This window comes from Tamandua tetradactyla, chromosome 9, assembly GCF_023851605.1.
Source record: "Tamandua tetradactyla isolate mTamTet1 chromosome 9, mTamTet1.pri, whole genome shotgun sequence".
Lineage (NCBI taxonomy): Eukaryota > Metazoa > Chordata > Mammalia > Pilosa > Myrmecophagidae > Tamandua > Tamandua tetradactyla.
Window position 1 is genome coordinate 1,006,207 of NC_135335.1, and position 20,706 is coordinate 1,026,912.

The following is a 20,706-nucleotide window of genomic DNA, read 5'->3' on the forward strand; positions in this document are numbered from 1 at the left end:
GGCCTGGCAGTTTGGCTGCAAGGCAGCGCCCGCCCTCCCCAAACTGCTGGACTGGGTGGAGACAGACCCTCTGTGGGCTCAGGCTGCAATGGGGGCTATAAAGGCGGCAACAAGGCATCCGACTGGGATGATGGGGGCGGGCCCTGATGCTCAGCTCCCCTCTCTTTGCCCACAGTTCAGAGTTCAACAAGCCCACCTCATGTGGGTCCTCTGAAGAGCACACCACATACACACCTTCCCAGCAAGACGCCTTCAGTGACCGCCTCATCCCCCCTCACCTCAACCAGCCATGACTGTGAGCAGGTGTGTGTGTGGTCCCCGTGGTTGGACGCCAGCCATCCAGGACGGGGGATTGACAGTGGAGATTTTGACACACTGGAGAACCTGCGAGCCCACGGGTACCGGGTTTGCAGAGCCCCCAGGGCAGTGGACTGTCGAGCCGAGGACGCCCCCAATGTGCCGCTCCACGCACTGGGGCAGCAGGTCGAGTGCAATACAGCCGTGGGGCTCGTCTGCTACAACAGAGACCAGGTGTCTGGGCTCTGTGACAATTACCAAATCCGGATTCTGTGCTGCACCCCGGAGACCTGCTCCACCATCTCAGGATCATCCATGCCATCCACTGTCCCTACCAAAACTGGCCCGACCAGTTTCTCTACAGGTACCTCGACACCTGTCCCAGGTACCTCGACATCTGTCCCAGGTTCCTCAACACCAGTCCTAGGTTACTCGACGTCTGTCCCAGGTACCTCGACACCAGTCCCAGGTACCTCAATGCCTGTCCCAGGTACCTCAACACCTATCCCAGGTTCCCTAACACCTGTCTCAGGTACCTCAATGCCTGTCCCAGGTTCCCCAACACCTGTTCCACTTACCTCAACACCTGTCCCAGGTTCCACAACACCTGTCCCAAGTACCTCAACGCCTGTTCCAAATACCTCAACACCTGTCCCAGGTTCCCTGACAACTGTATCAAGTACCTTGACACCTGTCCCAGTTACCTCAACATCTATTCCAGGTAGCTCAACACTTGTAAAAACGACTCTCTCAACACCCAGCCCAAGGCCAGTGCTGACAACAGTTACGACCACTTCTGTGTCTAGCACAACCTCAGGAACCTGGACACACACACATGAGCTGTCCTCATCTACACCGACCCCGATTTCTTGCTTAAAAGAAGTGTGCACATGGACAAAGTGGATTGATGGCAGCTACCCTGCATCTGGGATAGATGGTGGGGATTTTGACACGTTCCATAATTTGAGATCAAAAGGATACAAGTTCTGTGACAGCCCTAAAAATGTGGAGTGCAGAGCAGCGCGCTTCCCAGACACACCACTGGCAGAGCTGGAGCAAAACGTAATCTGCAGCAAAACTGAGGGGCTACTCTGCTTGAACAAGGACCAGCTGCCTCCCATCTGCTACAACTACGAGATCCGCATACTCTGCTGTGAGCTGGTGGATACGTGCAGAGGGGGGACCACCCATCATCCATCAACCACAACCTCTGCTTCTTCAAACATGACTTCTTCTTTGACAACTACCACTACTCCTTCAACAACCACCACTGTACATACAACCACTATCACTGGTCCTGCCACCATAACCCACATACGTTCAACCACCACCCATGGTCCGAGAACCACCACCACTGGCCCTGCAAACAACTCTGGTCCCTATCACACCACCTCTAGCCCTTCAACAACCACCATCTATGTTCCTAAAACGTCGGCCACCACTGTGCCTGGACCCAAGAGTTCAGCAACTGTCACGACGACCTCTCTCCCCAGAACCAGCATCTCTGTTCCTGCACCTGGGACGACCCACACCCATTCTGTGACTCCCCATTGTGAGCTGCAGTGTTCGTGGACCAAGTGGTTCGATGTGCACTTCCCGTCCCCTGAACCCCACGATGGAGATGTGGAAACCTACAGCAACATCGTCAGGAAAGGGGAGACGATCTGCCACCGTTCCGAGGTGATCACAAAGCTCGAATGCAGGGCTGAGAAGCATCCCGACGTCAGCATCGACCAGCTGGGGCAGGTGGTGGAGTGTAACCCAGACGTGGGTCTGGTGTGCCGGAACAAAGACCAGGTGGGGATGAAGAGGTGCCTCAACTACGAGGTCCGTGTGCGGTGCTGCAAGCCCAAGAAAGGCTGTCCCCTGAATGCTGTGACGATCCCAAGCATCCAAACAGAAACTGTCACCACCCGGACTCCATCTACCACCTCTGGTCCTGCAACCTCCACCTCTGGTCCTTCAACCACCACCACTGGCCCTGTCACCACCCCCACTGGTCTTGCCACCACCACCTCAGGTCCTGCCACCACCACCTCCGGTCCTGTAACTGGCACCACGACCTCTCTCCCCGGAACCAGCATCTCTGTTCCTGCACCTGGGACGACCCACACCCATTCTGTGACTCCCCATTGTGAGCTGCAGTGTTCGTGGACCAAGTGGTTCGATGTGCACTTCCCGTCCCCTGAACCCCACGATGGAGATGTGGAAACCTACAGCAACATCGTCAGGAAAGGGGAGACGATCTGCCACCGTTCCGAGGTGATCACAAAGCTCGAATGCAGGGCTGAGAACCATCCCGACGTCAGCATCGACCAGCTGGGGCAGGTGGTGGAGTGTAACCCAGACGTGGGTCTGGTGTGCCGGAACAAAGACCAGGTGGGGATGAAGAGGTGCCTCAACTACGAGGTCCGTGTGCGGTGCTGCAAGCCCAAGAAAGGCTGTCCCCTGAATGCTGTGACGATCCCAAGCATCCAAACAGAAACTGTCACCGCCCGGACTCCATCTACCACCTCTGGTCCTGCAACCTCCACCTCTGGTCCTTCAACCACCACCCATGGTCCTTCAACCACCACCACTGGCCCTGTCACCACCCCCACTGGTCTTGCCACCACCACCTCAGGTCCTGCCACCACCACCTCCGGTCCTGTAACTGGCACCACGACCTCTCTCCCCGGAACCAGCATCTCTGTTCCTGCACCTGGGACGACCCACACCCATTCTGTGACTCCCCATTGTGAGCTGCAGTGTTCGTGGACCAAGTGGTTCGATGTGCACTTCCCGTCCCCTGAACCCCACGATGGAGATGTGGAAACCTACAGCAACATCATCAGGAAAGGGGAGACGATCTGCCACCGTTCCGAGGTGATCACAAAGCTCGAATGCAGGGCTGAGAACCATCCCGACGTCAGCATCGACCAGCTGGGGCAGGTGGTGGAGTGTAACCCAGACGTGGGTCTGGTGTGCCGGAACAAAGACCAGGTGGGGATGAAGAGGTGCCTCAACTACGAGGTCCGTGTGCGGTGCTGCAAGCCCAAGAAAGGCTGTCCCCTGAATGCTGTGACGATCCCAAGCATCCAAACAGAAACTGTCACCGCCCGGACTCCATCTACCACCTCTGGTCCTGCAACCTCCACCTCTGGTCCTTCAACCACCACCCATGGTCCTTCAACCACCACCACTGGCCCTGTCACCACCCCCACTGGTCTTGCCACCACCACCTCAGGTCCTGCCACCACCACCTCCGGTCCTGTAACTGGCACCACGACCTCTCTCCCCGGAACCAGCATCTCTGTTCCTGCACCTGGGACGACCCACACCCATTCTGTGACTCCCCATTGTGAGCTGCAGTGTTCGTGGACCAAGTGGTTCGATGTGCACTTCCCGTCCCCTGAACCCCACGATGGAGATGTGGAAACCTACAGCAACATCATCAGGAAAGGGGAGACGATCTGCCACCGTTCCGAGGTGATCACAAAGCTCGAATGCAGGGCTGAGAACCATCCCGACGTCAGCATCGACCAGCTGGGGCAGGTGGTGGAGTGTAACCCAGACGTGGGTCTGGTGTGCCGGAACAAAGACCAGGTGGGGATGAAGAGGTGCCTCAACTACGAGGTCCGTGTGCGGTGCTGCAAGCCCAAGAAAGGCTGTCCCCTGAATGCTGTGACGATCCCAAGCATCCAAACAGAAACTGTCACCGCCCGGACTCCATCTACCACCTCTGGTCCTGCAACCTCCACCTCTGGTCCTTCAACCACCACCACTGGCCCTGTCACCACCCCCACTGGTCTTGCCACCACCACCTCAGGTCCTGCCACCACCACCTCCGGTCCTGTAACTGGCACCACGACCTCTCTCCCCGGAACCAGCATCTCTGTTCCTGCACCTGGGACGACCCACACCCATTCTGTGACTCCCCATTGTGAGCTGCAGTGTTCGTGGACCAAGTGGTTCGATGTGCACTTCCCGTCCCCTGAACCCCACGATGGAGATGTGGAAACCTACAGCAACATCGTCAGGAAAGGGGAGACGATCTGCCACCGTTCCGAGGTGATCACAAAGCTCGAATGCAGGGCTGAGAACCATCCCGACGTCAGCATCGACCAGCTGGGGCAGGTGGTGGAGTGTAACCCAGACGTGGGTCTGGTGTGCCGGAACAAAGACCAGGTGGGGATGAAGAGGTGCCTCAACTACGAGGTCCGTGTGCGGTGCTGCAAGCCCAAGAAAGGCTGTCCCCTGAATGCTGTGACGATCCCAAGCATCCAAACAGAAACTGTCACCGCCCGGACTCCATCTACCACCTCTGGTCCTGCAACCTCCACCTCTGGTCCTTCAACCACCACCACTGGCCCTGTCACCACCCCCACTGGTCTTGCCACCACCACCTCAGGTCCTGCCACCACCACCTCCGGTCCTGTAACTGGCACCACGACCTCTCTCCCCGGAACCAGCATCTCTGTTCCTGCACCTGGGACGACCCACACCCATTCTGTGACTCCCCATTGTGAGCTGCAGTGTTCGTGGACCAAGTGGTTCGATGTGCACTTCCCGTCCCCTGAACCCCACGATGGAGATGTGGAAACCTACAGCAACATCGTCAGGAAAGGGGAGACGATCTGCCACCGTTCCGAGGTGATCACAAAGCTCGAATGCAGGGCTGAGAAGCATCCCGACGTCAGCATCGACCAGCTGGGGCAGGTGGTGGAGTGTAACCCAGACGTGGGTCTGGTGTGCCGGAACAAAGACCAGGTGGGGATGAAGAGGTGCCTCAACTACGAGGTCCGTGTGCGGTGCTGCAAGCCCAAGAAAGGCTGTCCCCTGAATGCTGTGACGATCCCAAGCATCCAAACAGAAACTGTCACCACCCGGACTCCATCTACCACCTCTGGTCCTGCAACCTCCACCTCTGGTCCTTCAACCACCACCACTGGCCCTGTCACCACCCCCACTGGTCTTGCCACCACCACCTCAGGTCCTGCCACCACCACCTCCGGTCCTGTAACTGGCACCACGACCTCTCTCCCCGGAACCAGCATCTCTGTTCCTGCACCTGGGACGACCCACACCCATTCTGTGACTCCCCATTGTGAGCTGCAGTGTTCGTGGACCAAGTGGTTCGATGTGCACTTCCCGTCCCCTGAACCCCACGATGGAGATGTGGAAACCTACAGCAACATCGTCAGGAAAGGGGAGACGATCTGCCACCGTTCCGAGGTGATCACAAAGCTCGAATGCAGGGCTGAGAACCATCCCGACGTCAGCATCGACCAGCTGGGGCAGGTGGTGGAGTGTAACCCAGACGTGGGTCTGGTGTGCCGGAACAAAGACCAGGTGGGGATGAAGAGGTGCCTCAACTACGAGGTCCGTGTGCGGTGCTGCAAGCCCAAGAAAGGCTGTCCCCTGAATGCTGTGACGATCCCAAGCATCCAAACAGAAACTGTCACCGCCCGGACTTCATCTACCACCTCTGGTCCTGCAACCTCCACCTCTGGTCCTTCAACCACCACCCATGGTCCTTCAACCACCACCACTGGCCCTGTCACCACCCCCACTGGTCTTGCCACCACCACCTCAGGTCCTGCCACCACCACCTCCGGTCCTGTAACTGGCACCACGACCTCTCTCCCCGGAACCAGCATCTCTGTTCCTGCACCTGGGATGACCCACACCCATTCTGTGACTCCCCATTGTGAGCTGCAGTGTTCGTGGACCAAGTGGTTCGATGTGCACTTCCCGTCCCCTGAACCCCACGATGGAGATGTGGAAACCTACAGCAACATCATCAGGAAAGGGGAGACGATCTGCCACCGTTCCGAGGTGATCACAAAGCTCGAATGCAGGGCTGAGAACCATCCCGACGTCAGCATCGACCAGCTCGGGCAGGTGGTGGAGTGTAACCCAGATGTGGGTCTGGTGTGCCGGAACAAAGACCAGGTGGGGATGAAGAGGTGCCTCAACTACGAGGTCCGTGTGCGGTGCTGCAAGCCCAAGAAAGGCTGTCCCCTGAATGCTGTGACGATCCCAAGCATCCAAACAGAAACTGTCACCGCCCGGACTCCATCTACCACCTCTGGTCCTGCAACCTCCACCTCTGGTCCTTCAACCACCACCACTGGCCCTGTCACCACCCCCACTGGTCTTGCCACCACCACCTCAGGTCCTGCCACCACCACCTCCGGTCCTGTAACTGGCACCACGACCTCTCTCCCCGGAACCAGCATCTCTGTTCCTGCACCTGGGACGACCCACACCCATTCTGTGACTCCCCATTGTGAGCTGCAGTGTTCGTGGACCAAGTGGTTCGATGTGCACTTCCCGTCCCCTGAACCCCACGATGGAGATGTGGAAACCTACAGCAACATCGTCAGGAAAGGGGAGACGATCTGCCACCGTTCCGAGGTGATCACAAAGCTCGAATGCAGGGCTGAGAACCATCCCGACGTCAGCATCGACCAGCTGGGGCAGGTGGTGGAGTGTAACCCAGACGTGGGTCTGGTGTGCCGGAACAAAGACCAGGTGGGGATGAAGAGGTGCCTCAACTACGAGGTCCGTGTGCGGTGCTGCAAGCCCAAGAAAGGCTGTCCCCTGAATGCTGTGACGATCCCAAGCATCCAAACAGAAACTGTCACCGCCCGGACTTCATCTACCACCTCTGGTCCTGCAACCTCCACCTCTGGTCCTTCAACCACCACCCATGGTCCTTCAACCACCACCACTGGCCCTGTCACCACCCCCACTGGTCTTGCCACCACCACCTCAGGTCCTGCCACCACCACCTCCGGTCCTGTAACTGGCACCACGACCTCTCTCCCCGGAACCAGCATCTCTGTTCCTGCACCTGGGACGACCCACACCCATTCTGTGACTCCCCATTGTGAGCTGCAGTGTTCGTGGACCAAGTGGTTCGATGTGCACTTCCCGTCCCCTGAACCCCACGATGGAGATGTGGAAACCTACAGCAACATCATCAGGAAAGGGGAGACGATCTGCCACCGTTCCGAGGTGATCACAAAGCTCGAATGCAGGGCTGAGAACCATCCCGACGTCAGCATCGACCAGCTCGGGCAGGTGGTGGAGTGTAACCCAGACGTGGGTCTGGTGTGCCGGAACAAAGACCAGGTGGGGATGAAGAGGTGCCTCAACTACGAGGTCCGTGTGCGGTGCTGCAAGCCCAAGAAAGGCTGTCCCCTGAATGCTGTGACGATCCCAAGCATCCAAACAGAAACTGTCACCGCCCGGACTCCATCTACCACCTCTGGTCCTGCAACCTCCACCTCTGGTCCTTCAACCACCACCACTGGCCCTGTCACCACCCCCACTGGTCTTGCCACCACCACCTCAGGTCCTGCCACCACCACCTCCGGTCCTGTAACTGGCACCACGACCTCTCTCCCCGGAACCAGCATCTCTGTTCCTGCACCTGGGACGACCCACACCCATTCTGTGACTCCCCATTGTGAGCTGCAGTGTTCGTGGACCAAGTGGTTCGATGTGCACTTCCCGTCCCCTGAACCCCACGATGGAGATGTGGAAACCTACAGCAACATCGTCAGGAAAGGGGAGACGATCTGCCACCGTTCCGAGGTGATCACAAAGCTCGAATGCAGGGCTGAGAAGCATCCCGACGTCAGCATCGACCAGCTGGGGCAGGTGGTGGAGTGTAACCCAGACGTGGGTCTGGTGTGCCGGAACAAAGACCAGGTGGGGATGAAGAGGTGCCTCAACTACGAGGTCCGTGTGCGGTGCTGCAAGCCCAAGAAAGGCTGTCCCCTGAATGCTGTGACGATCCCAAGCATCCAAACAGAAACTGTCACCGCCCGGACTTCATCTACCACCTCTGGTCCTGCAACCTCCACCTCTGGTCCTTCAACCACCACCCATGGTCCTTCAACCACCACCACTGGCCCTGTCACCACCCCCACTGGTCTTGCCACCACCACCTCAGGTCCTGCCACCACCACCTCCGGTCCTGTAACTGGCACCACGACCTCTCTCCCCGGAACCAGCATCTCTGTTCCTGCACCTGGGACGACCCACACCCATTCTGTGACTCCCCATTGTGAGCTGCAGTGTTCGTGGACCAAGTGGTTCGATGTGCACTTCCCGTCCCCTGAACCCCACGATGGAGATGTGGAAACCTACAGCAACATCGTCAGGAAAGGGGAGACGATCTGCCACCGTTCCGAGGTGATCACAAAGCTCGAATGCAGGGCTGAGAACCATCCCGACGTCAGCATCGACCAGCTGGGGCAGGTGGTGGAGTGTAACCCAGACGTGGGTCTGGTGTGCCGGAACAAAGACCAGGTGGGGATGAAGAGGTGCCTCAACTACGAGGTCCGTGTGCGGTGCTGCAAGCCCAAGAAAGGCTGTCCCCTGAATGCTGTGACGATCCCAAGCATCCAAACAGAAACTGTCACCGCCCGGACTCCATCTACCACCTCTGGTCCTGCAACCTCCACCTCTGGTCCTTCAACCACCACCACTGGCCCTGTCACCACCCCCACTGGTCTTGCCACCACCACCTCAGGTCCTGCCACCACCACCTCCGGTCCTGTAACTGGCACCACGACCTCTCTCCCCGGAACCAGCATCTCTGTTCCTGCACCTGGGACGACCCACACCCATTCTGTGACTCCCCATTGTGAGCTGCAGTGTTCGTGGACCAAGTGGTTCGATGTGCACTTCCCGTCCCCTGAACCCCACGATGGAGATGTGGAAACCTACAGCAACATCGTCAGGAAAGGGGAGACGATCTGCCACCGTTCCGAGGTGATCACAAAGCTCGAATGCAGGGCTGAGAACCATCCCGACGTCAGCATCGACCAGCTGGGGCAGGTGGTGGAGTGTAACCCAGACGTGGGTCTGGTGTGCCGGAACAAAGACCAGGTGGGGATGAAGAGGTGCCTCAACTACGAGGTCCGTGTGCGGTGCTGCAAGCCCAAGAAAGGCTGTCCCCTGAATGCTGTGACGATCCCAAGCATCCAAACAGAAACTGTCACCGCCCGGACTTCATCTACCACCTCTGGTCCTGCAACCTCCACCTCTGGTCCTTCAACCACCACCCATGGTCCTTCAACCACCACCACTGGCCCTGTCACCACCCCTACTGGTCTTGCCACCACCACCTCAGGTCCTGCCACCACCACCTCCGGTCCTGTAACTGGCACCACGACCTCTCTCCCCGGAACCAGCATCTCTGTTCCTGCACCTGGGACGACCCACACCCATTCTGTGACTCCCCATTGTGAGCTGCAGTGTTCGTGGACCAAGTGGTTCGATGTGCACTTCCCGTCCCCTGAACCCCACGATGGAGATGTGGAAACCTACAGCAACATCGTCAGGAAAGGGGAGACGATCTGCCACCGTTCCGAGGTGATCACAAAGCTCGAATGCAGGGCTGAGAAGCATCCCGACGTCAGCATCGACCAGCTCGGGCAGGTGGTGGAGTGTAACCCAGACGTGGGTCTGGTGTGCCGGAACAAAGACCAGGTGGGGATGAAGAGGTGCCTCAACTATGAGGTCCGTGTGCGGTGCTGCAAGCCCCAGAAAGGCTGTCCCCTGACTGCTGTGACGATCCCAAGCATCCAAACAGAAAGTGTCACCGCCCAGACTCCATCTACCACCTCTGGTCCTGCAACCTCCACCTCTGGTCCTTCAACCACCACCACTGGCCCTGTCACCACCCCCACTGGTCTTGCCACCACCACCTCAGGTCCTGCCACCACCACCTCCGGTCCTGTAACTGGCACCACGACCTCTCTCCCCGGAACCAGCATCTCTGTTCCTGCACCTGGGACGACCCACACCCATTCTGTGACTCCCCATTGTGAGCTGCAGTGTTCGTGGACCAAGTGGTTCGATGTGCACTTCCCGTCCCCTGAACCCCACGATGGAGATGTGGAAACCTACAGCAACATCGTCAGGAAAGGGGAGACGATCTGCCACCGTTCCGAGGTGATCACAAAGCTCGAATGCAGGGCTGAGAAGCATCCCGACGTCAGCATCGACCAGCTCGGGCAGGTGGTGGAGTGTAACCCAGACGTGGGTCTGGTGTGCCGGAACAAAGACCAGGTGGGGATGAAGAGGTGCCTCAACTACGAGGTCCGTGTGCGGTGCTGCAAGCCCAAGAAAGGCTGTCCCCTGAATGCTGTGACGATCCCAAGCATCCAAACAGAAACTGTCACCGCCCGGACTCCATCTACCACCTCTGGTCCTGCAACCTCCACCTCTGGTCCTTCAACCACCACCCATGGTCCTTCAACCACCACCACTGGCCCTGTCACCACCCCTACTGGTTTTGCCACCACCACCTCAGGTCCTGCCACCACCACCTCTGGTTCTGCATCCACATCCTCTGGTCCCTCACCCTCCACCTCTGGTCCTTCAGCCACCTCCCATGGTACTTCAACAACCACCCATGGTCCTTCAACCACCAGCACTAGTCCTGTCACCACCACATCTGGTTCTTCAAGCACCACCATCTATGTTCCTGTAACTTCTGCCACCTCTGTGCCTGTACCCAAAACTTCCATTCCTGTCACCATAACCTCTATTCCTGGGACCAGCATCTCTGTTCCTGCAGCTGGGACAACCCACTCCCCATCTGTGACTCCCTGCGGGCTCCAGTGTTCTTGGACCAAGTGGTTTGATGTGGACTTCCCATCACCTGCGCCCTATGATGGAGACATTGAAACCTTCAACAACATCATTAGGAAAGGGGAGACAATCTGCCACCGTCCCGAGGCGATCACAAAGCTCGAATGCAGGGCTGTGAACCACCCCGAGATCAGCATCGACCAGGTGGGGCAGGTGGTGGAGTGTAACCCAGACGTGGGTCTTGTGTGCCGGAACCAAGACCAGGTGGGGACGAAGAGGTGCCTCAACTATGAGGTCCGTGTGCTGTGCTGTGAGCCCCGTGAAGACTGTCCCCTGACTCCTGAGACTACTCCCTTGACCATTCCCTCATCTTCATCCCCTCAAGAATCCACTGCGATCTCTACTGTCAAATCCACTTCAGTGTGCCACTGCTCCTTGTCTGGCCGCCTCTACCCTGCTGGTATGGTCCATCTCTTCCTGTGATGTTGGGTGTGTGCTGAGTGAGCTTGGGCTGCCTTCCCCATCCACAAAATGTCCCAGTTGCCAGGCGAGGCAAGGATTCCCTTGCACTTTTGATGGCAGGTGCTTACTTTTATTCATCCTGGGCCGCATTGATGTACTCTCCTTGCCCTGGTTCCCCTTTTGGGTGTTTTAATCGAATCAACCTCAGAAAGGAGAGTAAGACCACCCACCGATGATTCTCCTCGGAGTGGGGCTTCCCCTCTTCACAAGTGTGGTTGATGATATCCCTGCTTCGCAGTTCTTTGTGCCTGGCTCTGGTAACCACTGCAGGCTCCCTTGCCCTGTAGGAACCATCATATACCGCCAGAGGGACCTGACCGGCCACTGCTATTACGCTGTGTGCAATCACGACTGTCAAGTGATCAGAAAAGCCGGTGAGGACTGCCCCCCCACCAGGCCACCGCTGACCACAGCCACGCCCCCTCCGTCCTCTCCCGTGTCCTCGTCTCACACACCAGTGCCCAGTGGATGCCCAGATGCGGTTCCACCCCGAACGGTAATGTCCACTTCCCTCTTCCTCCTCAGTCAGGAAGGAGGTCCAGGGGCTTAGTGTAGAAACCCTGGAATCTTTCCCCCGATGCTTCCAGTTAGCACGAGAGCCAGAGGCACATGCGCCCAGGGAGACAGGCCATGAGAAGATGTCCCTAATATGGCATGTTGGGGTTGAGTTCTGGATGAGTGCGCCTATCCGGCAGTGGAGTGGGTGGGGCCAGAGGTTGAAACCCTGCTGGGAGCTGGACAACAGGGGGCCCAGGGGAGCCCTAGCGGCTCAGGCAGTAACCATGGAGGGCATGGGTGGTCGGGGCAGAGGTGCAGCATCGAAGACCGAGGAAGCCCACGTTGGGGGATGGTCACGGGAAGGGAGATGTAGGGAGTGGCAACTGTCCATACACAGACACCCCCAGGCCAGCACCGTGCCTGGGTAGAGTTCGTAGAGGTCAGAGGAAGCTGGGTGGCAGGGGTCAGGTCGGGTGGGGTCAAATGGTACGGCAGAGGCACGGCCACCTCCCATTTCCCCTGCTCCCTTCTCTCCGGGGGCAGACTGCAGGGATTGGTAAGCCTCGAGACCGGAGTGCCCGACCAGCCTCACTCCACGCCCGGGGATACTGCTCTGAGGTCCGCAGTCTTCCTGCCTGGTAGGTGCCATTCTGTCTCTGCTCCCACAGAAAGGCGAGACCTGGGCCATGCCCAACTGCACACAGGCCACCTGTCAGGGACACAACGTTGTCACCCTGAGCCCGCGGAAGTGCTCGCCGGAAAAGAAGCCGACCTGTGCCAACCGCTACCCACCCAAGCTGGTGACGGATGAGGACGGCTGCTGCTCCCACTACCAGTGTCAATGTGAGCCAGGGGGCAGGGCTGCGGGCGGTGGGGACCTCAGTCTGGAGGGCGGAGGACAGGATGGGTGCTGGGGGCTGTCCTGCCTGTGGAGAGAGCATGCGAGTGAGCTGTGAGCAGCCCGCGCTCCCAGCGCGGGGAATCCACCGAGGCAGGGGAGAACCGGTTTGGGCATCAGGAATGAATTCCAAATGGCTAAAGCGGGGCCGGGCGAGGTCCCCACGTCCGGGTGCCGCATATGGAATACAGCCTAAGCCCCCGGAGCCCTGACCCTTGCCAGGCCTAGGGACGGTGCTGGGTGGAAGAAGGTGGGGGGTCAGTCGCTCTCCTCTGTGGTCTCATCAAGCTCTTATGGACAGAGTTTGTGCGGGTGTCCTGGGCATGGCTGTGCCTGTGACGTGGAGGGTCAGACCTCTCTGGCCACACCTGCTGCCCACCTGGTGAGGTGGAGGTGGAGGATCCAAGCTTCCAGGCTGTGTCCCAAAGTGACCTGTCGGGCAAGGGCCCTCAGGCTGCAGTGGGGTGGGGGGCACTGAGGCCTCTCGGGCCAGCCCTGGTCCTTCGTAAGGCTGCCCCACCGCCTGGCAGGTGTCTGCAGTGGCTGGGGTGACCCCCACTACATCACGTTCGATGGCACTTACTACACCTTCCTGGACAACTGCACTTACGTGCTGGTGCAGCAGATTGTGCCCGTGTACGGACACTTCCGTGTCCTCATCGACAACTACTTCTGTGACTCCGAGGACGGGCTGTCTTGCCCGCAGTCCATCATCGTCGAGTACCATCAGGACCGGGTCGTCCTGACCCGCAGGCTGGTGGGCGGGGTGATGACCAACCAGGTAGGGGGTTCCCCAAGCCTGGGCACCCTTGGTTGCCAAACTGGGTTGGGGAGCACAGCCCTTCCGGGGAGGGACGCGGGGTAGGTGGCGTGGGCAACTGGTCACCCGCCTTTCCATGTCCCGCTGGCCGTGTCGCTGTGTCCAGATCATCTTCGACAACAAGGTGGTCAGACCTGGCTTCAGGAAGGATGGCATCATCACCTCCCAAATTGGCATCGACATGTACGTGACGATTCCCGAGATCGGCCTCCAGGTCATGTTCAGTGGGCTCCTCTTCTCGGTGAAGCTGCCGTTCAGCAAGTTCAATAACAACACCGAGGGCCAGTGCGGTAAGCCGGTCCCGCCCAGCCCCGCCCAGCCCCGCCCCGCCCAGCCTTGGCAATTCGGGCATGAAAACATTGTTCAATTGTCCTACCATTAGAAAAGGGTCGTGCCTTGGGTGAGGCCCCTGCCTGGGGTTGGCATTTCAGCTTGGGGGGAATCTGTCCCTGTGGCCCTAAGGATGTGCCAGCTGCCTCGGGCACCGGCCTTATGGCATGTGATTTGCGCATGAGGCCCCGGAGCAGATATCTGTCTGTAGGTGCAGCCTCCCTCATGGCGGGAACTGCCCTGGGGCCCTGCTTCTAGGGGAAGGAAGCCCAGAGAGGGTTTGGACCTGGGCAGCCCCATCAGCGGGGGTCCGTCTCAGGGCCCAGATTCCCAGCTCGGGTGGGGTGGGCCGCTCCGTCATTCCCAGCTGGCCTGACTCTCACCATGCCGGCCTCCAGGCACCTGCACCAATGACCGGAAGGATGAGTGCCGCCTGCCCGGGGGGGCAGTGGCCACATCCTGCTCTGCAATGGCCGGCCACTGGAAGGTCCCTGGCCAGTCATTCTGCCCCACGCCATCCCCACCGGTGCCTACAACCTCGCCCACCCCATGCTCGCCTTCACCCATCTGCCAGCTGATCCTGAGCGAGTAAGATGCCAAGCGGGAGGGGACGGGGGTGGGCTGTCCAGCCGAGCCCACCTCCCAAAGGGCCACTGGGGCTCCAGGCAGACCCGAGGGAGAAGGGAGCAGCGGGCAGAACTGAAGGTTTGGAGGGGACAGGAGGAGATGGGCATGGCCAGGAGGGCCACACAGTGGACATGAGTGACCATCGGCCTGCCCGTGGCCCCAGGGACATTATGCCCCAGGGACGAGGAAGTGAGAGAGCTGCTGGCCGTCACCCACGGGGCTCGGTTCTCACACAGCCTGGGTTCACGCCCGTAAGGAAGGCCCCGCCGTGCACCCCACAGGGGGTCCGAGGCCCAGTGGGGAGTTTGCTGGAGATGGGCGGGGCCACAGCCACCATGCCCCCTGCTTGGGAAGACACAGCCACACAGCCCCAGGACAGCCCTCTCTGGGGCTTCACAAAGGGACGTCCCCCGAGTTAGGGCCCCGGGGTGGCTGCACCCTGGAGGTGAGCGGTGCGTCCACCTGCCCTGTGTCTGCAGAGTCTTCGCGCCGTGCCACTCCGTGATCCCCCCAGAGCCCTACTTCGAGGGCTGCACCTTCGACCACTGCCACATGCCCGGCCCTCAAACAGTGTGCTCTGGCCTGGAGCTGTACGCCTCCCTCTGCGCCTCCAACGGCGTCTGCATTGACTGGAGGGGCTGGGCCAACGACAGCTGCCGTGAGTGTCCAGCTGCACTAGCTCGTCCTTGGCCCTGGCCTGTCCAGGTGGGCCGTGGACATCCCAGGGAAGGGGCAGAGCTCTGGTGTGAATAGGCGGACAAGTGTCCTGGGCAGTCCGTTTTGGGTGGGCTGGTGGTCAGGGCGGGCTTCCTGGAAGAAGAGGATGGCTGGCCCAGGCCCAGTGTACCTGCTTCCCTGGAGAGGAAGCATACTTTGGGGTGCAGGGATTGTCGTCATGGGCAGGTAGCCCCTGCACCCCTGAGCTAGGGAAGGCTGCCCACGTGCAGCTGGGCCAAAAGGAGCCCTTGGGCAGGCGGGCTCCGAGGCTCTGGTTTCATCCCTGACTGGACCTCTCAAGCTGCAACCTTGGCCTCACAGCCTTCACCTGCCCTGCCGGCAAGGAGTACCAGCCCTGCGGCCCTGTCAACCTCTACTACTGCTACGGGAACGAAAGCATCAGCCTCCAGTACGTGCCCCCAGCCTCACATGTGTACCCCAGCCTCCTGTCTGTACCCCCAGCCTCCCATACATGTCCCCTCAGCTTCCTATCTGTACCCCCAGCCTCCTGTGTGCCCCCAGCCTCTTATCTGTACCCCCAGCCACCTGTCTGTACCTCCAGCCTCCTGTGTGTGCCCCCCCCCAGCCTCCCATATATGTCCCCCCAGGTTCCTGTCTGAACCCCCAGCTTCGGTGTACTCCCCTCCCCCTCTACCGTTGTTAGCGGCCCTAACAAACAGCAGCTCACCCCAGGCCCTATTGGCTCTGCTGAGACGGGGGTCCCTGCTCTGGAAGTGGTGACCCCTCCAGCCTCTCGCTTCCCCCACAGGGTCCTTGAGGAGGCCGGACCCATCACAGAGGGCTGCTTCTGCCCCCAGGGCACCATGCTCTTCAGCTCAAGCGTGGACGTCTGCGTGCCCAGCGACTGCCCGAGTGCGTGGGGTGGGGGCGGGGCTGGGGGGGCCAGGCCTGGGGCGGGGCTGGGGGGGCCTGGGGGACCCCGTGCTTTGCCCAAGGGCACATCTGTGACTGGTGCATCACTGGCTGGGGGCACAGTTGCCCCCCAGACCCCTGTGCTTTCTGCTGGGGCCTGGGCAGGGGCCTGCAGTCCCTCAGGCTGGGTCCTCACTCCCCCTCTCCCTCCAGGCTGCCTGGGCCCCAATGGAGAGATGGTGGAGGTAAGGGGGCCCGAGGGGACGTCCCAGAAGCGGCCTGTGTGGTCTGGGGGCTCCGAGGCGGCTCAGTGTGGTCTGTGGTCGTCCCCTCCCCTGCACGGGTGAGGGCTGCCCCCAGGGTTCTCCACGGGCCCCGGCACCCTCCGTGTTTCCTCCACAGCCGGGCCACATCATCAGCACGGAGTGCCAGGAATGCACCTGCGACGCCACCACGCGGACACTGGCCTGCTGGACGTCTGCCTGCCCGCTGCCCCCTGCCTGCGACGGCCAGGGCCTGATCCTGCAGGCCACACCCCCACAGCCGGGCGAGTGCTGCCCCCAGTACAGCTGTGGTGAGCCGGCTGTGTGGGCTGTCCCCTCCCCAGCCCACACGGAGCGTCCACTGGGAGGGGGTCCTGCACGCTCCCCCCACAAGCCTCGGCCTGGCCCCAGCGGGTGCTGCGAGGCACTGGCGTGCGAGGGCGGGCAGTCCTGCAGACCTTGGCCGGGCAGGAGGGTGCCTGGGGGCGGGGAGTGCAGACCCCTCAGCCCCTTCTTCCCACCCCCACAGCCTGCAACACCAGCTACTGCCCCAACCTCGAGGACGCCTGCCCCAAGGGCTCCCACCTGACCCTGACCCCCAAGGCGGGCTCCTGCTGCCCCAGCTACATGTGCAGTGAGTGTCCCCGCAGCTCGGCCGGCCCCACCTCCACGGCCTGGACCCAGAACCCCGCTGGTCTCTGCGGTGGGGCCTTCGCTCTGAGCCCTAGGAACGAGCATCAGAACTTGCTGGGGAGTCCTGGAGACTGGGGGTGGCGAGAGTAGAGGGGTGCAGGGCAGCTCAAGGGCGAGGGGTGGGGTTAGCTCGAGGGGCCCCATGAAGCCGGCTCTGGACACCTGCCTCTCTCCGGACAGGCCCTGGCTGCATTATCAACAGCACTTTCTACCAGGTAAGAAGCAGCGGGCACCCGGCCCCACCCCACCCACTCCGCCCCCAGTAGCCAGCAGGAAGCACAGCTGGGCCCCTGCTTTCCTGCCAGTCCCCAAGACTCTGGGTCCCCCAGCAGTGCCAGGGCCCAGCGGACTCAGGTGGGCTTGTCCTGTGACCATGGGATCCTCCGAGCAACCGGGGGACTCTGAGCCCACGGACCCCTGAACTGGCTCCCCACCACGGCCAGGAGTGGAGACCCCGGCCGAGGCCTCAGGGTGTCGAGTTCCCCAAGGCCCCCAGCGCAAGCTCGCCAGGTCCAGGCCCCCAGGGCACGTGCCCTTCATGGCCTCCCAGGCCATAGGCTCTGCCTGGTAGGATTGGGTCCTGGCTGGAGTGTCCTCAGGTCAGCTCAGGGTGGGAGGGGGCTGCCACCCCGGGCACCCGAGCTCACCGAGGCCGGTGTCCCGGGCCCCCCCACCCCCAGCCTGGCGCTGTGATCTTCTCGGACCCCTGTGAGACGTGCCGCTGCGAGGCAGATGGCAGTGCCCTGTCGGATACCTCCATGGTGATGTGTGAAATACAAATCTGTGACCGCCGCTGCCCTGCCGTGAGTGTTCAGGCCTCAGCCCCCAGACCTCCAGTCCCCAGCCTCCTACACCCCACCCCCCCAGGTCCCCAGTACCCCCAGCACCCAGACCCCCAGATCCCCAGACTCCCAGCTCCCCAAGTTCCAGCCGCCCAGTACCCTAGCCCCCCAGCCCCCAGCCCCTCAGACTCCCAGCTCCCCAAGTTCTAGCCCTCCAGCCCCCCAGTTCCCCCAGACTCCCAGCTCCCCAAGTCCCCGGCACCCCCAGACTCCAGACCCCCAGCCCCCAGACCCTCAGCCCTCCAGCCCCCAGCCCCCCAGTTCCCCCAGACTCCCAGCTCCCCAAGTTCCCAGCACCCCACCACCCACAGCCCCAGATCCCCAGCTCACCAAGTCCCTAGCCCCCCAGTACCCCCAGCCCCCAAGCCCCACCCCCCCAGCGCCACGCTGGAGCTAGAGGCTGAGCTGCACATGGGCTGCCCTGCAGGGTTTCGAGCACCGGGTGCAGGACGGGCAGTGCTGCGGTAGCTGTGTGCAGGTGGCCTGTGTCCTGGAGACCCCTGACGGCTCCACCCGCCTCCTCGCCGTGAGTCACTGGCCACCATGGGCCCAGGGCAGGGGTCCGGGTGGGGGTGAAGGGGACAAACCAGACCTCCCAGCGCGCAGGGAGGATGTGCGGGAGAGGCTTACCTGCCGTGCGCCCCCCTGCAGCCCGGCGAGTCCTGGTCAGGGGACCGCTGCGTGACCTACGAGTGTGAGAAGCACAAGGATGAGCTCTCAGTGGTGACCACCAAGAAGGCGTGTCCTGCTCTTCGATGCCGTCGGGTGAGTACCAGGGCCTCTGTCCGGCTGGCTGAGAGCAGGCCAGCGGCCAGGAGAGGGGACAGGGCTTAGGGCCGCGGGCAGCCGGGCAGCACCGCAAAGGGCCCGCCCCCTCCTGTCCGAGCTGGCCTGGCGCCCCGCACCCCTGCACCCCCGTTTCTGCATCCCCGGCACTGAGGCTTCCCCCTCATCCCCTTCGGCACAGGACCAGGCCCAGCTGAGCGAGGACGGCTGCTGCCTGTTCTGTCCCCCACAAAACCGTAAGTGGGGCGCGCCTCCCGGGGGCGTGACTCCTGCCCAGGGTGGTCGCGTGACGGCGGCCCAGCAGGCTCATCTCTGCTCCCCCCCCCCCCGCGACCCCCAGAGTCGACCTGCACCGTGTACTACAAGCACGAGATCATCCGGCAGCAGGACTGCAGCTCGGCGGGGCCCGTGCCGCTCGCCTACTGCCAGGGCAACTGCGGTGACACCAGCTCCATGTGCGTGAGCCCCTCCCTCCCGCCGCGGCGGCCAAGGGGGCGGGGCGTGTGGGGGCGGAATGCGGGGAGGGGCGGGGCGGGCCGCTGCTCTTTCCCGGAGAGCCCCGGAGATGCGCGCCCGCGGTGCCTGGCGTGGGGATCCCAGGCCGCGTGGCGCTGAGTGTCCCCCGCCCGCAGGCTCTCCCCGAAGACTGGCACGATGGAGCACAAGTGCGTCTGCTGCCAGGAGCTGCGGACGGTTCCGCGGACCGTGACCCTGCACTGCGCCAACGGCTCCCGCCGCGCCTTCAGCTACCCGCTGGTGCAGGAGTGCGGCTGCCTGGGCCTACAGTGCCCCTTGCCCGGCCCGGCCACGCCAGGCCAGGGGTCACGCGGCGCGTAGGGGCCCGCACGGGCCCGGACTCCTGCCCACCCCCGCCGCGAAGGGTGTCCGCCCCCTCCCCGGCGAGGCCTCTCCTTCCCCCACCGCTGCCTCCGGGGTGGGGGCTGCCCCTCTGCTGCTCGCCAGCCGCCGGGGGCAGAGGCTGAACCCACCACACCCCTGTTGCCCCAGTCACTTGGTTCATAAATACAACTCTGCATTTTGCAAGCCATGGACTCTGTGCATTTTTGTCTGTGGAACCCAGGCATGGGGGATGGGGGGTGGACCTGGACCCCTGGGTCTCACCCCAAGCCGGTCGTGGCACCCCACAGCCCGAGGGGGCCACTGGGGGCTGAGGTGGCCACCCCAGCTCCTGCCCGCAAAGCTGTTGGCCCACCCCGTACACCGAGCTGGTTCCCTCCACAGCACGGGTAGCAGAAGAGGGGGCCCACGGCCTGGACATGGGCAGGGCAGGGATCCAGGGACGGCAAAGCCTGTGGTCAGCCCCAGACTGGCCCTGCGCCCACTGTGACGCCCAGGGAGGGGCCTGGAGCATGGGCAGGGCAAGTGGGGATGGCGCTGGCCAGCGGGACCCTGGCCAGGGACACAGGCCAGACCGGGCAGGGCAGTGCCGGCCACCGGGAACATCCTGGGCTCAGGGGTCCTACCAGGGGAGGACCCGGGCACAGGCGAGTGGCAACCCAGGTGCTGAAGAGGACTGGGATTCAGAGTCCTCGCGCCAAGCCCCTGATGTCACAAGGGGAAACTGAGGCCCAGAGAGTCAGTAGGATGGGCACAGGAAATCTGTGTCCTGTCCCCTGGGCAGGACAGACAGTCTCCCCACCCACGCTTCAGGAATTAGCAATCTCATTACTGAAATTTACACTGCCTCAGTTACCAGGACCAGGCTGGGTCTGGGGGCCAGGGCGGGGCGGGGGGGGCGGGGGGCACACGCTGCTTGCAGACCACAGTGCAATCCCTGTGGCTGCCACCAGGTGGCAGCACAGCAGCTCCTCCCGGTCCAGCCCGGGTCCCTGTCGGCCCCTTGCCACGTGGGCCCCTGAGACCAGTTCACCTGGCACAGCATAGCCAAGGCTGCAGCGTGGACTGGGCGCCAGGGTCTAGAGG

The 20,706-nt window shown here is 61.8% G+C and overlaps 1 protein-coding gene across 1 annotated transcript in view; it reads left to right on the forward strand.

Annotated features, from left to right (window-relative positions):
• Positions 1-19,810, forward strand: part of MUC5AC (mucin 5AC, oligomeric mucus/gel-forming) — a 36,423-nt gene extending 16,613 nt beyond the window's left edge. The window contains exons 31-49 of the mRNA XM_077115322.1: positions 176-11,353; positions 11,703-11,911; positions 12,582-12,756; positions 13,342-13,592; positions 13,738-13,921; positions 14,360-14,549; positions 15,068-15,246; positions 15,627-15,714; positions 16,075-16,178; positions 16,392-16,423; positions 16,581-16,752; positions 16,971-17,075; positions 17,315-17,349; positions 17,815-17,937; positions 18,404-18,502; positions 18,628-18,741; positions 18,944-18,998; positions 19,103-19,217; positions 19,395-19,810. Of these exons, the coding sequence (XP_076971437.1) occupies positions 176-11,353; positions 11,703-11,911; positions 12,582-12,756; positions 13,342-13,592; positions 13,738-13,921; positions 14,360-14,549; positions 15,068-15,246; positions 15,627-15,714; positions 16,075-16,178; positions 16,392-16,423; positions 16,581-16,752; positions 16,971-17,075; positions 17,315-17,349; positions 17,815-17,937; positions 18,404-18,502; positions 18,628-18,741; positions 18,944-18,998; positions 19,103-19,217; positions 19,395-19,599 (13,613 nt within the window). The 3' untranslated portion in view covers positions 19,600-19,810. The remainder of the gene's footprint in view (positions 1-175; positions 11,354-11,702; positions 11,912-12,581; positions 12,757-13,341; positions 13,593-13,737; positions 13,922-14,359; positions 14,550-15,067; positions 15,247-15,626; positions 15,715-16,074; positions 16,179-16,391; positions 16,424-16,580; positions 16,753-16,970; positions 17,076-17,314; positions 17,350-17,814; positions 17,938-18,403; positions 18,503-18,627; positions 18,742-18,943; positions 18,999-19,102; positions 19,218-19,394) is intronic.
• Positions 19,811-20,706: the final 896 nt, after the last annotated feature.